Here is a 15,254-nt window from a genome sequence, read left to right on the forward strand (position 1 = left end):
AGTCTGCCTGTAATTTGCAATTCAAGCTTTGTATCTGCTGATCTTCTTGACTGTTATTTGCTGCTTCATTATTTCCAGTGCTTCCTTGATCTCAGGGGTGGGATTCAAATTTTTTAACAACCAGTTCTGTGGGCATGGCTAAGTTGGTGGGCATGGCTTGGTGGTCATGTTATTGGCTGGGCGTGGCCAACTCAGTATCACTCACATCGAGGCACGCATCTCCTCATCTGGCTTCTCAAGACTGTGGGGATGCTGCAACAGTCGTAAGTGTGAAAAATGGTCATAAGTCACTTTTTTCAGTGCCATTGTAACTTTGAATGGTCACTCCACACAAGCAAAGTACCAGCAAAGGAGGGGAAAATAACTCCAGAGACGTTCCAGAGACAGGAAGTCTAGTCCTGCCAAGAATGTAATAAGGGTTAACGGAGAGGCAGTTTCTGTAAGCAACACCAGAATGTTTCCTTCCTGCCTTCCTTACAGGATTAGATCGGTAATTTCTTCTAACAACCAGTTCTCCAAACTGGTTAGAATGTTAACAACCGGAATCCCACTCCTGCTTGATCTTCCTTGTTTCTAAGAGACAGACATTCTTTGGTCCTTTTCATCTTTAGCTTCTTTTCTTTCATCTCTTCTTGCTTGCTTGCATGTGATCTCAGCTTGCTGGTCCTGATCTTCCTTTTGATGATGCATTGTTTGGCTTTTTTTCTTTGTTGATTTTGCAACCCAAGTATTTGGTTAGATTGGCAACTGCTATACATTAGTTGGTTTGTATCTTGTGGTGAGGTGGTACTTTTATTTCATATTATAGTATTTGTATCTTTTAATATTTGTGTTAGCATCAAGCTGCTAGTTGATCACAATGTTTAACAGCTGCTAAACATCTGGCTAAAATAACTTTTATAGCTTAAAAGTCATGAAAGAAGTTTAATCGATGCATTTGCAATTAAACTGCATATTTTATTCTTAATACAGGAAAACACCCATCTACCCTACACATATGCATGCATACACATGAACATAACCACACTTTTGCATATCATTGCAAGGCATTTCAGTCTCAGTTCTTCATATTTCCTTTTTGTGATCAATCAGCGCAATTGAAACAAAACTGAACGATTACCATTTTTGATATGCGATGGTTTTCCTACAGTGAATTTTGACATTTTATTCAGGGCTATATCCAGTTTGTCCTACAATAAAGTAAAAACACAAAAAATAAGTGGTCAAAAAACAGAAAATGGCATCAGAATGCATCCTTTTCCTGCACTATTCACATACAAAAATTTTGCTGGATCAGATGAAATACAAACTGGTTTCTGTTCCCATAGTGGCCAGCCATTATATTTAATCAGGATATGAACCCCAAAATTTCCTTTAATGCTCTTGCAACTAGTGCTCATTGAATTTTGCCTCTGAGCCTGGAAAGAGCATAGCCAAAATGACTTGTTGACCTCATTAATAGCTTATACTGTGATGGTGAGCCAAGACCTGCAACATGCCTATAATTTTAGAAGTGCCCACTCAAAAATGAAAAGTTCTTTAAGAAAATTTGTAAGCGCCCATTCTTATTAAGATTATGACTGTGGTAATATCACCACACCACATCCAGCTCGTTTAGTCATTGTACTCTGATCAGCACTGCAGCCATTGTAAGAATGGCATATGGAGACACAAAGCGGTTCAATACTGAAAAAGGCACTCAACAAAGTTGCATCCTATCACTTATACTATTCAACATGTACACAGAAATAATTATGAGAAATGTGCATTTGGAGGAATCTACCAATGGGATAAAAATTGGTGGTAGGAATATCAACAGCCACCAAGATGCTGATAATGCAACATTACTTGCAGAAAGTAAGGAGGATTTCTATTGGTTAATCCTGAGAATCAAAGATGAAAGTGAAAAATGTGGACTGCACTTTAATATCAAGAAAACAAAGATAACGACAACTGCAGGAAACACACAGGACAGAATGCAGATTGACAATGAGACCATTGAAACAATAAAAGAATTCTGGAAGAGTAAAGATATCAGCCTCACAACCAAATGCAGATTAGTTAATGCAATAATTTGTCCAATTGCTACTTATGCATGTGAAATTCGGACTCTGAAAAAGGCAGATAGGAGAACCACCTTTGAACTGTGGTGCTGGAGCAAACTACTCTGCATTCCATGGACTGCATAAATAACAAAGAAGTCCTAGAACAAACCTCACCAAAAATATCACTTGAACCCTAGATTGCCAGAGGCTGTCATACTTCGTTCATGCCACACGAGCTGACTCACTCAAAAAGTCAACCATGCTTGAAGTGATCAGCAGAAAAAGGAGAAGGGGATGTCCTAGCACCTGCTGGCTGAAAACTATAAAAGATGACACTGGGATGACCATGGTGGATCTGAAGAAGGTGGTGCTAGGCAGAGGGGCATAGAGAGTGCTAATCCATAGAGTGGCCAAGGACACAACTGAATGACTGGCAATGATAATGACGACTGGGGAAGTTCAGGGAAGTGGGCATTTCCTAAATTTAACCTCCTTATCTTCTCTATTAACTATCCTGGTAAATGCTAAGAATGATATTGTTCAGTTTCTAAGTTTTATCTCAGTCAAGGCTCAACTGATGCACAATCTCAATAGTACACAGAGTAACAATCCCATTTTTTCCCTTGAAGAATCTGAATGAATAAATCATGAGGAAACCATATGGTCTAGAGCCTCTAGACTCCAGAAATACATGCCCATTGGTAGCTCACCTGAATAAAGTGCAATTCAGAATTAGATTTACAGTAGCTTGAGTATTAATTGCATGAATGTACATGTGAAGAGAGGAGGAAGTTTTATTTGAAAAAGGTCATTTATTATTTATTTATTTCATGAAATACCTCTTTTGAAAACTTTACATAGCATAAATTTGCATATTTCACTGTTCTTGCTTTTCCACAAGTGAATGTTTCCAGTCAAAGAGCCAATGTAACATAATGGCTAAAAGTATGGGTTTAGACCAGGGGTCTTCAAACTGGATAGCTTTAAGACTTGTGGACTCCAACTCCCAGAATCCCTCGTCCAGTCATATTAGCTCAGGAATTAGAGCCATCTACAAACTAACCTCAGCTATGGAAGTTTAGTGTAGAAAACAAGGAAGGTGAACTGCAAACTTCATTATCAAGGCAACAAATTTTTAAAGTCTGGAATGTCCAAATAATATTAGGACAATGCTGAGACCGAAGACTCACTGATTCACAGGCATATAAGAGGGGACAGGAACAACCCATTGAGATTTGCAGGATTCTGTTATTATGGTCACCCTCAACAAAAGTACATTTAGTCTTCCTGTGGAATTGATTTCGTGTTTTAGTCTAGATACTGAGGATGACATTGATTGGTTTGGTTTCTCTCAACCCAGCCTACCTCCCAGGGGTGTTTTATGATGAAAACTTTGAAACAGCACATAAATTGCCTTACCTGCCATGGAGATAAACTGAAATTTAATCCATAAAAGGTGTCATAACTTAAAAGAAAATCCATCCTTTATGGATTAAATTTAAATTTATCTCCATGAGAAAGTATAGAAAACACAGAGAAATGAAAAATATAGCAAGCTCCAAAGGATCAATTGCTCACAAAATTAATTATTCAAGCAAGAAAAATGCCTTTAGTAGGTTTTCCTCCCAAATTTCTGCTTATGCCACTTTCATTTGGATTCTGTTGAGAAACACCCTTTTGTTCCCATTTTTCACTAGCGGGACTAAAACATTGTTGAAATGTACTACCTGCAAATGTTTGGAATGTGATATACAAATGTATGTAGAGTCAAATTAAAAGTCAGTCATTAATTTCTACACTTTTGATTTTAAAAGCATCAAATAAGCCTATGAATATTTCTCTGCACTACCTGAGGCATGTCCCAAGTCAGTTTGTTTGTTCAAACTCTAGCCGTAGAGGAAAAAGTCAATATCGGGTAGAAATGAAATATTATTCCCTCAGCAGCTGAGAGAAATATCACCAGTAAACCAACAGCAACAATGTTAAAGGAGATTCCAGCAGCATCCCAGAAATATTAATGAGCTTTGGTGGCACAATGATTAGAATACAGTATTGCAAGCTAATTCTGCTGACTGCCGATTGCCAGCAGTTCGAGTCTCACTGGCTCAGCTTTCCATCTTTCCGAGCAGAGGTGGTATTCAGCCAGTTCTGACAGGTTCTGGAGAACCGGTAGTGGAAATTTTGAGTAGTTTGGAGAACCGGCAAATACCACCTCTGACTGGCCCCGCCCCCATCTATTTACTGCCTCCCAAGTCCCAGCTGATCGGCTGGATCTTCTTTTGTTGCCCTGCACAGGAGAATGGAGCTGGAAAGCAGGTTAGTGGGATGGGGAGGGAATGAGATTTTGCAGTTATCTTCCCCCAGAAGTGGGATGGAAATGGAGATTTTATAGTATCCTTACCCTGCCCATGCCCACCAATCCACGCCCACCAAGCCACACCACACCCACCAAGCCACATGACGCCCACCAAGACATGCCCACAGAATTGGTAGTAAAATAATTTGAATACCACCACTGCTTCCAAGGTTGGTAAAATGAGGATCCAGATTGTTGGGGGCAATATGCTGACTCTGCAAACCACTTTGAGAGGACTGTAAAGAACTGTGAAGCAGTACATAAGTCTAAGTGCTATTGCTATTTAAAAATTTGACAACTTTTCATTTTAATGACTGTGAGGCACAATCAGAAAAACTTGGTGGTGCTGTGCTGACTTCAAACGCGTTTACATGCAACGTAGAATTTAGCTCACTGATCATAGAATGAACAAACATATTTATCCTTTCCATTTATATCTTATTACAAAACCATTCATTCACATACTTTTATCAGAAGAACATGGAACCTGTAAGCTTCATTTCTAACTTGGCGCAATTGCTCAAGGAATAGAGTATGATGTAAGAAAATGTGAAGAAAAAAAATACAACGTACTAAGCATTCTGCCAATGCGGGGCATTTCCTTAGAACCACAGTTCAAACAAGCTTTTGAAGTTTGGATGTTATTGTTTAAGGCCTTTCTTCACTGCTGAACTGAAGAAAATAACTGGGTATGAAATAATGTGGGTATGTCCCCAATCTTGATTATCTTTTGTTCCTTCCTCTATCTTGATTACGTCCTTTCCCAGGGCCTTAGTCTAAAACCAGTGGTGGGATTCAAAATTTTTTACTACCAGTTCTGTGAAGGTAGCTTGGTGGGCATGGCTTGGTGGGCATGGCAGGGGAAGGATACTGTAAAATCTCCAGTCAAAGGTGGTATTTGCCGGTTCTCCGAACTACTCAAAATTTCTGCTACCGGTTCTCCAAAACTGATCAGAACCTGCTGCATACTATCTCTGGTCTAAACTTTCTGGCAAAATAACAGCTGCCAACCTTCCACAGCTTTTGGGGATTACCCTTGGACAGTGCTAAGTGGAAAACACCCCTTTGTATGAGATCAACAAATAATGGAAATAAGTCATAAAAATTACAAATTCCCAACTCTGTGCCGAACTGCAAATAAAAGATTAGAAGCATACTTGGCTATTTATTACTTTTGTTATTACCTCAGATATTTTTTTTAAAAAGTCCACATGGGTTTATTTTTAGTTTTCATAAGCATATCCTGTTTGCATAGAAATATATGACTAGGATATGATAATTAATACAGTACAGGAATAATATTAGGAGATGAGATGGATGGAAGGAAGGAATGTAAAGGATATAAAAGTTATTATATGGAGAAAAAAGGAAGAGGTGGAGGTCAGTTAAAAGTCATAGAATCAAAGCATTATGTCAAAAAGATACTAAAGAAGACATTCCTTGAATAAGCAATCTCTATTTAGTAAATAAATAGCTAAAATAATAAACTTACAGTTTATTCACATTTTGCTCTGGGTTTCCACATCTTGTAATAACAGTTACTTGGAAATACCGGTTGTTATAAATGAAAATTTGATTTTGAGGAATGATATTACATAACTACTGTAAACTGTTGCTGCTCTAATTGAGCTTGCAGTGTCTGGACTTCATCTATAGTATGAGAAGAAAAAGAAGGAAAGGACCTACCACCTGGAGAAGGTGACAAGGGGACAAGAAGAGGAAAGAGACCCTCAATTCCTACTTCACTGCAGAGATTTTGACATTTTGACATTTTGAATTGCAAATCCATTTCTTCGCTAAATACTATAATACTAGACAATGATAAGAACAAAATCTCTCTTCTCTAAAGCCACCCTGAGCTTTAATTTTCAGGAAAATATATATTTTATTTTATATATTTTATCTATTATATATTTTTAAAAGTATACGAACCATAAGTGCTTATAGTCCAGTTGGGCATGCAACTACCGGTAGTTAGGTTATTGAAGGAAGACAGAGGCACTAATACGGAGATTGTCTCGGGCAGGGGAGTAAAACTCACAGGGTCATGTCATCACGTGATGTATCACAACTTTTCCCCCTTCGCTGAAACGAGGATGGGCGTGGCCAGCGCATGACGCATCTGGCCTGCAGGCCGCAAGTTTGACATCCCTGGTCTAGGGGGCTCCAGGCTTGAACTGTTTACAAGCCAGTCTTGAAATGACCCACAAGCAAGTTCAAAAGAAGAAAATGCTGGCCTACAAACCAGGAGGCTGTGAGTTCTAGTCCCACATTCACCATAAAAGCTGTCTTGGTGACTTTGGGCATGCCACTCTTTCTCAGACTAACTCCCTCACAGGGTTGCTATCATGGAGAAAATAGGAGGAAGAAGTATTAAAAGGTGGGATAAAAATCTAAGAAATAAATACATAAATGTAAGGCAGAAAAACTGGATTCTTGTGCATTAATTTGGACAGAGCAAGTCAGTTGTACTAGCATTGCATATGGAGGAAGCAATCTGTCATTTTTTAAAAAATGTTTTTAAAAAAACAGAAACAGCTGTGCACACTTGGCAACAGCTGACTGAGTATAATTGCTTCTTTAAAAATATCAGTTCATAGAGTCATAGGAGAAGGAACAAGTCCAACACCCTCCAGGATTCATTACATATCCAACTAGAGTAGACTATCCAGTCTGTATTTGAAAAAAGTCTGGCAAAGGAGCTCCTTCAGAGGAATTCATAGTCCATAATCCATTTGAATTCTGGAGAGGTTTGTTTTCTGGTTATTGAATATGCCAAATACAGGTCGTCCTCGACTTACAACCACAATTGAGCCCAAAATTTCTGTTGTTAAGTGAGACATTTGTTAAGTGATTTTTGACCCCATTTTACAACTTTTCTTGCCATGGTTATTAAGTTAATAAGCTAGTAACCTGGTTGTAAAGTGAATCTGGTTTCCCCATTGACTATTTATCGGGGGGTCGCAAAAGGTGACCACATGATCCTGGGACACAGCAAAGGTCATAAATATGAACCAGCTGTCTAATATCTGAATTTTGATCACATGCTCCTGAGGATGCTGCAAAGGTCATAGCTATGAAAAACGGCATAAGTCACATTTTTCAGTACTGTTGTAATTTTAAACAATCCTTAAATGAACTGTTGTAAGTCAAGGACTACCTGTAATCCTTTTTTGACAGCCACACCACGGTTAAACAATTTTGGATAGTTGCACAGATCTAACATCCCCTCTTATAACACAGTCCCGAAAGCCTCCAACTTACTTTCTATAAACCTTCAACATCTTGTGAAGCCCTCATTGTGTGTATAGAATAGAATAGAATAGAATAGAATAGAATAGAATAGAATAGAATAGAATAGAATAGAACTCTTTATTGGCCAAGTGTGATTGGACACACAAGGGATTTGTCTTTGGTGCATATGCTGTCATGTACATAAAAAATTAAATATATTCATCAAGAATCATAAGACACAACACTTAGTGATAGTCATAGGTTACTAATAAGCAATCAAATCATACTAGGAAACAATTAAAACAATATAAATTGTAAAGAAACAAGCAACATGGTTATAATCATAAGTGGGAGGAGATAGGTAATAGGGAGGTTGAGAAAAATAATAGTAATAGAGTCTTACTAAGTAATTTGACAGTGTTGTGGGAATTAGTTGTTTAGCAGAATGATGGCACTCAGGAAAAAACTGTCCTTGTGTCTAGTTGTTCTGGTGTGCAGTGCTCTATAGTGTCGTTTTGAGGGTAAAAGATGAAACAATTTATGTCCAGGATGTGAGGGGTCTGTAGATATTTACATTGAAGCTTTTTTGTTCACTACGGAAACCAGAACTTAACAGTTGAAAGTTTCTGATCAGACCAAAATCTGTATTGATCAGAGTCATCACCTTAAATAATGTTATAGGATGGGAAAATCTTGATTATCTGGCAATTATGTGAAGTATCAGCCAACGATATTACAAATATTTGTCTATTGAGATTCTTGGATCATATTCAACATCAAGAGGCATAAATGAAATGAATGCATTTTGCAATACTGTGTAGTTTTGATTCACCTTGACATTTAAATCACCAGTGATAAAATAAGCCAGAGAATATAGGGCTAAGCAAAGGTTCAGATATTGTCCAAGTTCGCCTGTTTGAGTTGTGCATGGGCAGATCTGAAACTCAAAAAGAAGGGAAAAGATGACCCAGGTAATTAAAGGGCTGTTTCAGGTCAAAACCAAACAAACTCTAGAACAGATTATGGTTTCTTTATTTTTTATTATTCTCCGCAATTCACTATGAATTTCATACTCAAAAGATCATCTGCTATTGATATTGACTGTTTCCTAGTAGATATGATTGCTTATTTGTACCCTATGACCAGGGGTGGGATTCTTCCAGTTCGCACCTATTCGCTAGAACCGGTTGTTAACATTCTAAGCAGTCTGGAGAACTAGTTGTTAGAAGAAATTACCAATCTAATCCTGTAAGGAAGGCAGGAAGAAAACGTTCTGGTGTTGCTTACAGAAACTGCCTCTCCGTTAACCCTTATTACATTCTTGGCAGGACTAGACTTCCTGTCTCTGGAACGTCTCTGGAGTTTTTTTTCCTCTCCTTTGCTGGTACTTTGCTTGTATGGAGTGACCATTCAAAGTTACAATGGCACTGAAAAAAGTGACTTATGACCATTTTTCACACTTACGACTGTTGCAGCATCCCCACAGTCATGAGAGGCCAGGTGAGGAGATGCATGCCTCGATGTGAGTGATATTGAGTTGGCCACGCCCAGCCAATAACATGGCCACCAAGCCACGTCCACCCAGTCACATGACCACCAAGCCGTGCCACCAACTAAGCCATGCGCACAGAACCAGTTGTTAAAAAATTTGAATCCCACCCCTGCCTATGACTGTATATCTTATGTGTTATACCTTATGGTTCTTGACGAATGTATTTTTTCTTTTTATGTACACTGAGAGCACATGCACCAAGACAAATTCCTTGTGTGTTCAATCACACTTGGCCAATAAAGAATTCATTCATTCATTCATTCATTCTAAACAGTCAGGATTGGGTTTAGTAGAGAAGATGATAAAATGTGAACTGGACTATACTATATCAAATACGGTAGATACAGGGCTGGTTTAAGAATTGTACTCAATGAATGTATGTCAGTGACTTCCTGTCAAGCAGAATGGCGGTGTTGGAGGTAAATTGCAGCCCCCATTCCAAGCCCTGTAAAGTTCAATTTGTTTATAAATGACTTGGAAGAGAGGTTAGAAAAATAAATATCTTCACATTGAGGATGACAGAAAGATTGTGTGAATAGCATTCCTATCTGTGACTCACGAGTATTCCCTCTACTGAGTCAATGATAACTATTGTCACTAAATGTATTCTAAAGTATACTACTAAAGCTAAAATGACAAAAGGTTATTACACTTGACTTCATAATTAAAGGTTGTGGTTTAAAACCTGGGGGAGTTTTTTAATTACTATTTTTCTTTCCCTGGGCTACAAATTTGAGATTTTTTTCCCTCAGTTCGGCAATTTATGTTTTCTCACTTCTCCTGTCAGCTTTGCCATCTTCACTAAGCCGGCTGGCATCTTGCCATAAATGGAGCGAGCGGGGGCAAAGCAATTTGGGGGGAAATGTGCAGAAGGGAAGAAGGAGGAGGGAGGGGGGGAGGGAATGGCACTGATAGGAATCAGAAGTGTAAAACTGGATTGATTCAGCCACTCAAGGATGCTTGGCCTGAGAAAGAATGTGAAGATGTTTAAGACACGCCTGACATCAAAGCAGTTCCCAAAACATCATCTGGGATGCTTTTGGACACGAATGATCTGGTCAAAGGAGGAACACCATGGAAGGGGAAAATCTGTAACTTGTATGCAGAAATATTCCGTTCTCACCTTACTTTTGTTGCAACCGCTAATCCTTAGTAAAAGAACCTATCATTTCAATCCAATGGAGTCAAGAGTCTTTCTTTCCTAGGGACCTAGCTGAGGTAGGCCTGCCATCTCCTATTCTTCAGTTTCTTACATTAATGATATGGTGAAATGGTTAAATAAACCAAATCATCCCACACATAGCCCCCAAAACAGGGGATCAAAGCATTACCATGTTTCTCTCATCCAATATTGTAATAATGACAAACTGGTCATAAGCTACCAGTCACTTGAAGTAAAAGTGATTCCCTCTGCATTTCTGTCCTCACCCAATATCTTAAAATATAAAGTTTAAGTTTGAAAATATATAACAAAATGTGATTATATCAATAAATCATTATATTATATGGCAGGTATGACTTTGGTATTATGCAGTACTATAAAATATGCAAGTGCTCATTTTGATAATCAAAAAGAACCAAACTAGACATTGATCAAAATGCAGTTGTCAAAAGAAAGATTTTTAAACCATGCAGGAGTTTTGAAGTCAGCTTATCTGCCTTATTTTAAAACTTCCACACAATAGACAGTGGTACATAAAATCAATAAGCTATCATTAAGCTATCTCCAACTGATCATTTTTTAACCTATAAACAATTACCCCCAATCTTCATGCTGGTGTCATTTCTATCCCAGGTCATATCTTAAGCAAATATCTACCCTATTATGTTCTATATTTCAAAGCACCAATCAGCCATAAAACACAGTGGAGAATAAGAGTCCAGACAATTTCTAATTATCTTGACAGCAAGGGCTGGAAACCACAATGTTCACTCATCTGGACAGACTATATATGGAGAAATCTAAAGCTGTATTTAAGGCAATATACATTTTGCAAGATTTAAAAATCTCCTTTGAGCGTTCGCCAGAATCAATTTTCAATATGATCATTTCCCTGGTTGTCTCATAATATGAACATTGTATATTATTAACTGGTGTATATCTCTGTTTACACTTAGAAATTACATTCTCTATGCTGGTAACCATTATAAATCCAATCATAAAACAAGATTACATATGCAAAAGAATGCTACTTGAATGCTACTTGAATGTGAAACTGTAGAATGAAAATCCCTTGTCTATTCAGTATAAAGTAAGCTGCAGGAACAGGTTTTTCAGGATTTGGGTGGAGATGAAGATTCAGTCTTGAAAGAATTAAAATAGTAAGTAGCTATGGGATGAGATCGTTTCTCTGTACAATTTTGATATGTGTGAGTTTTCCATTAACACCTTAATTGTTCTTTTTTTTAAAATGACCTTTTTTACAACCTCAAACTTAATTCTTTATTATATTGGGGGAAAAAAACTTAACAGCATATTATTAAACAGCATATTATGGTCTTGCAAACTAAAGCAGGATAAATAAGGAATACTTCCTTTAAATAATTCTCTCGTCTCTAAACTCTTACTTTTTCAATATCTAATACTTTGCCTGTGAAAGACAGATAGCGGCATAGTTTTACTATTATGCCGTAGATGTAGTTTTACTATTATGCCTTGTGTACAAATTTACTCCCATGGTTAGCTGTTCCCGGTGAGATTTTAAGATTTTAAAAAACCATCTTCTAAGCAATTCTTTTGCTCAGCAGAAACAAAGTACAAAGGATCACAGTGCAAAACATCTTAGGTTTCCAGAGGTTCTGAAGGCATTGTATTTGGGCATCCTGTCTGAACTTCCGAGGTGGTAAATCAAATCCAAATAGAGAGAAGGAATGTTCATGAATTGCCCTGCTCTTCTAAATGTCATAAACTGAACACTTTGGGAAAAAAATCTCATGCCGATCAATAAATATCTGCTTACCTCTTTATGCAACCAGTGTCCAAATCCAGATTCCCCAGAAATACTGTTGTGCAGTTCAGCTTACAAACAAGTAGTATTGTCTGCACCCGGCTGTCTTCACAGCTTTGTGGCTTTTCCAGTAGAGATGAGTCACACTGGGAGGAGAGCGAAGGTGTGGAAAAGGGAGGGCACCTTTTTTTATAGTTTAAATACACTATAGTGACTTACAATTGTTTATTGTTGTTTTACACTGATACTTGTCTCATTTCCAAAACGGGATGTGCGTATTGGTGTGGTGGCATTCTACCATAAGATGAAAGAGTGTATATCTATATATAATATAAAATGTATGTGCGTGCATATTTCAACAACATTTAGGCTTTATTTGGGGAAATTACATATAATACAAATATTGGATATAAATCTAATATTGCATATTGGCTCTAATAGTTAAATTGCTGCCAAAATAAATCCCCCCCCCAAAAAAAACACAGAATATGGGAAAGCCTGTTTATTTTTATATAAACAAAATAATTTAGGAATATGAATGATTTATTTATTATTATGTTCCTCTTCTCCTCCTTTTTCCTTTTTTATATTTTTCCCCCCCCCCCCCCCACCCCACCCCCCCCCTTCCCCCCCCCCCCCCCCCCACCCCCCCCCCCCCCCGTGCATTGCCCTCTGTTCTTGTACTGGGGCACCATCCTCCCTTGACCTTTCCTTCAGATATCTGTTCCGGTTCAAGGTTCATTTCTCCCACCAGTCTCCTTTAATTATACCAATGAATGATCTATTGATTAATATGGTGCATCCCTAATCCCTAAAAAGTAAAAAAAAAGAATAGATTAGACAACCAATAGTTTGTTTTAAAATTTAAAAAAAAAAAAAAAAAGAATAGATTGACAACCATTTAACCAGGGTGGTATAAAGTTCCTGCCTTGAATTGGGGGTGGACTAGAAGACCTCCAAGGCCCTTTCCAGCCCTATGACTCTATGTTTTCCACATACAGTGCTCTTTTTTATATATATAATAATTTTATTCTAGAAAAAAACATTTATTTGACATACATTTAAAACATGGTCATTCTTACTTGGCGCTGCCGTCCCGCCACTGGTCCGCCAGCATTCTGACCCCATCCCTTCATCCCAGGCGTATCACAGAGGAATACTTTTCCATGACCAGTTGGCTGTGTGGGACATTTAAACGTGCATCGGGGCAGCCAATCCCTATGCTGAGGAAGGGGCAACCTTGGGCACAAGGAGACAGGGGACACAGTGGTTACTTTGTTGTGCACACATGAGGAAGAAAAAGCAGCCCTTGAGGGTGGTGGCCAGGGGCAGGGCCTTCCCCTTCCCACCCACTCAGGAAGCTGTCTTTCCTGCTGGCATAATGACAAATATAATAATAAACCAATCTGGCAACGTTCAAGATAAAGGATAAGGGAACAATTAGTAAGTGAAGGGTTTATCTGTGAATGGTTTAATTATTATAACATTTTTGAGAGATTTAAACTTGATTTTTAAAAAGTGTTGTTTTTGCAGAAGTTGATTGATTGATTGATTGAATGAATGAATGGGATGTCAGCTTATGTTCTGGAGATGATCACTTGATTGCTTAGACCAGGGGTGTCAGTCAAACTCAATTTCATTGAGGGATGCATCAAGGTTGTGCTTGACCTCAGAAGGCCAGGATGAGTGTGGCCAGCTTGACATCACTTGTGCCGGGAGGACCTGTGGTGGCCAAATGCTAAGGCAGGACTTCCCTGAGATCCCCCCCCCCCATTATAATCTCCTTCCTCCCTTCTCTTCTTTTTCCTTCCTTCTTCATTTTCCTTCGTTCCTTCCCCGTTTATTTTTCCTTCCTTGCTCCCTTCCCGTCTTTCCTTCTTTTTCTTTGCCTTTCCTCTTCCCCTTTCTCCTTTCCTGGCCCTTCTTACAACCTCAAATGCAAAAGGGGAAAAATTTCTCCTTTTCTTTTGCTTTTAGTTTGTTTTGATAGCCTTCTGCCAGCGAAAACGGAGCCCGGGAGGGCCACAAGCGCTCCCTGCGCCCTGTTTTCAGCTGCGATGGCCTCCTGCAGCCCTCTGCCAGCAAAAGCGGATATTGGGGAGGCCGTATGCGCCACCCCCCCGTGCTCCATTTTCACTGGCAGAGATACCATGGGCCAGTCGTTTGCTGTTTCCAGGCTGGCCTCGTGAGCCAGATCTAACATCCCATGGTCCAGATCTGGCCCATGGGCCTTGAGTTTGACAACCCCTGGCTTAGTCTATGTAAAATGTTACTCAAGATGAATCTGGAAAACAAATATGTCAAAGATGGCATGATAAAATGGGTAAACTTTTTTTTTTAAAAAAAATAGTTTATTAGTTTTTACAATTAAATGTAGTAATATATGTAATGTAGTAATATATGTAGTAATATATGTAAAGAACAGGTGTGTGTATATGACATAAATCCAGGTTATGAAAAAAGATCTTGCAAACTGTAAAAATAAGAATGCTTTTAACTTTTCCTTTTTTCTCTTTTTTCTCTAAATTTTCCTTTCTTTTCGTTTCTTTCTTCTTTTCTCCTCTTTTGTTTAATTGTGTATGTATTGTTGGTTGGTTTTAATTGTAAAATGGGTAAAAAAAAATTAGATACAACATAATGCTAGATAAATGGGAGAATGTATGGACTAATGGATTAAAATTCCCATTGAATTATAACTTGAAAGATTTTTTTCTTTTTACAAAATGATGTATCACTGGTATTTGACCCTTGATAGACGAGCAAAAATGTACAGGTAGTCCTCGACTTACCATCACAACTGAGCCCGCCATTTTTGTTGCTAAGTGAGACATTTGTTAAGTGAATTTTGCCCCATTTTACGACCTTCCTTGCTACAGTTGTTAAGTGAATCTGGCTTTCCCATTGACTGTGCATGTCAGAAGGTTGCAAAAGGTGCTCAATCACATGACTCCATGACACTGCAACAATCATAAACGTGAGTCAGTTACCCAGCATCTGAATTTTGATCACTTGACAATGAGGATGCTGAAATGATCATAAGCACAGGTGGCATTCAGCAGGTTCTGATGAGTTCTGGAGAACCGGTAGTGGAAATTTTGAGTAGTTCGGAGAACCAGTAA

At 38.4% G+C, this 15,254-nt stretch overlaps 1 protein-coding gene across 3 annotated transcripts in view; it reads right to left on the reverse strand.

The window, feature by feature from the left end:
* The window catches only part of SCEL (sciellin), a 45,382-nt gene extending 33,099 nt beyond the window's left edge, over positions 1–12,283 (reverse strand). For 2 of the 3 annotated variants that reach the window (XM_087937987.1, XM_087937986.1), the window contains exons 1-2: positions 12,148–12,282; positions 1,121–1,190 (exon numbers count right to left, since the gene is read on the reverse strand). In XM_087937987.1, coding sequence (XP_087794113.1) covers positions 1,121–1,163 — 43 coding nt within the window. In that variant the 5' untranslated portion in view covers positions 1,164–1,190; positions 12,148–12,282. Of the gene's footprint in view, positions 1–1,120; positions 1,191–12,147 lie in introns of all 3 variants that reach the window. The other variant, XM_087937985.1, reaches the window with a different exon arrangement.
* Between the last annotated feature and the right edge of the window lie 2,971 nt (positions 12,284–15,254).

This window comes from Pseudonaja textilis, chromosome 8 (genome assembly GCF_049901715.1).
Source record: "Pseudonaja textilis isolate UNSWEBS1 chromosome 8, rPseTex1.2, whole genome shotgun sequence".
Taxonomy (NCBI): domain Eukaryota; kingdom Metazoa; phylum Chordata; class Lepidosauria; order Squamata; family Elapidae; genus Pseudonaja; species Pseudonaja textilis.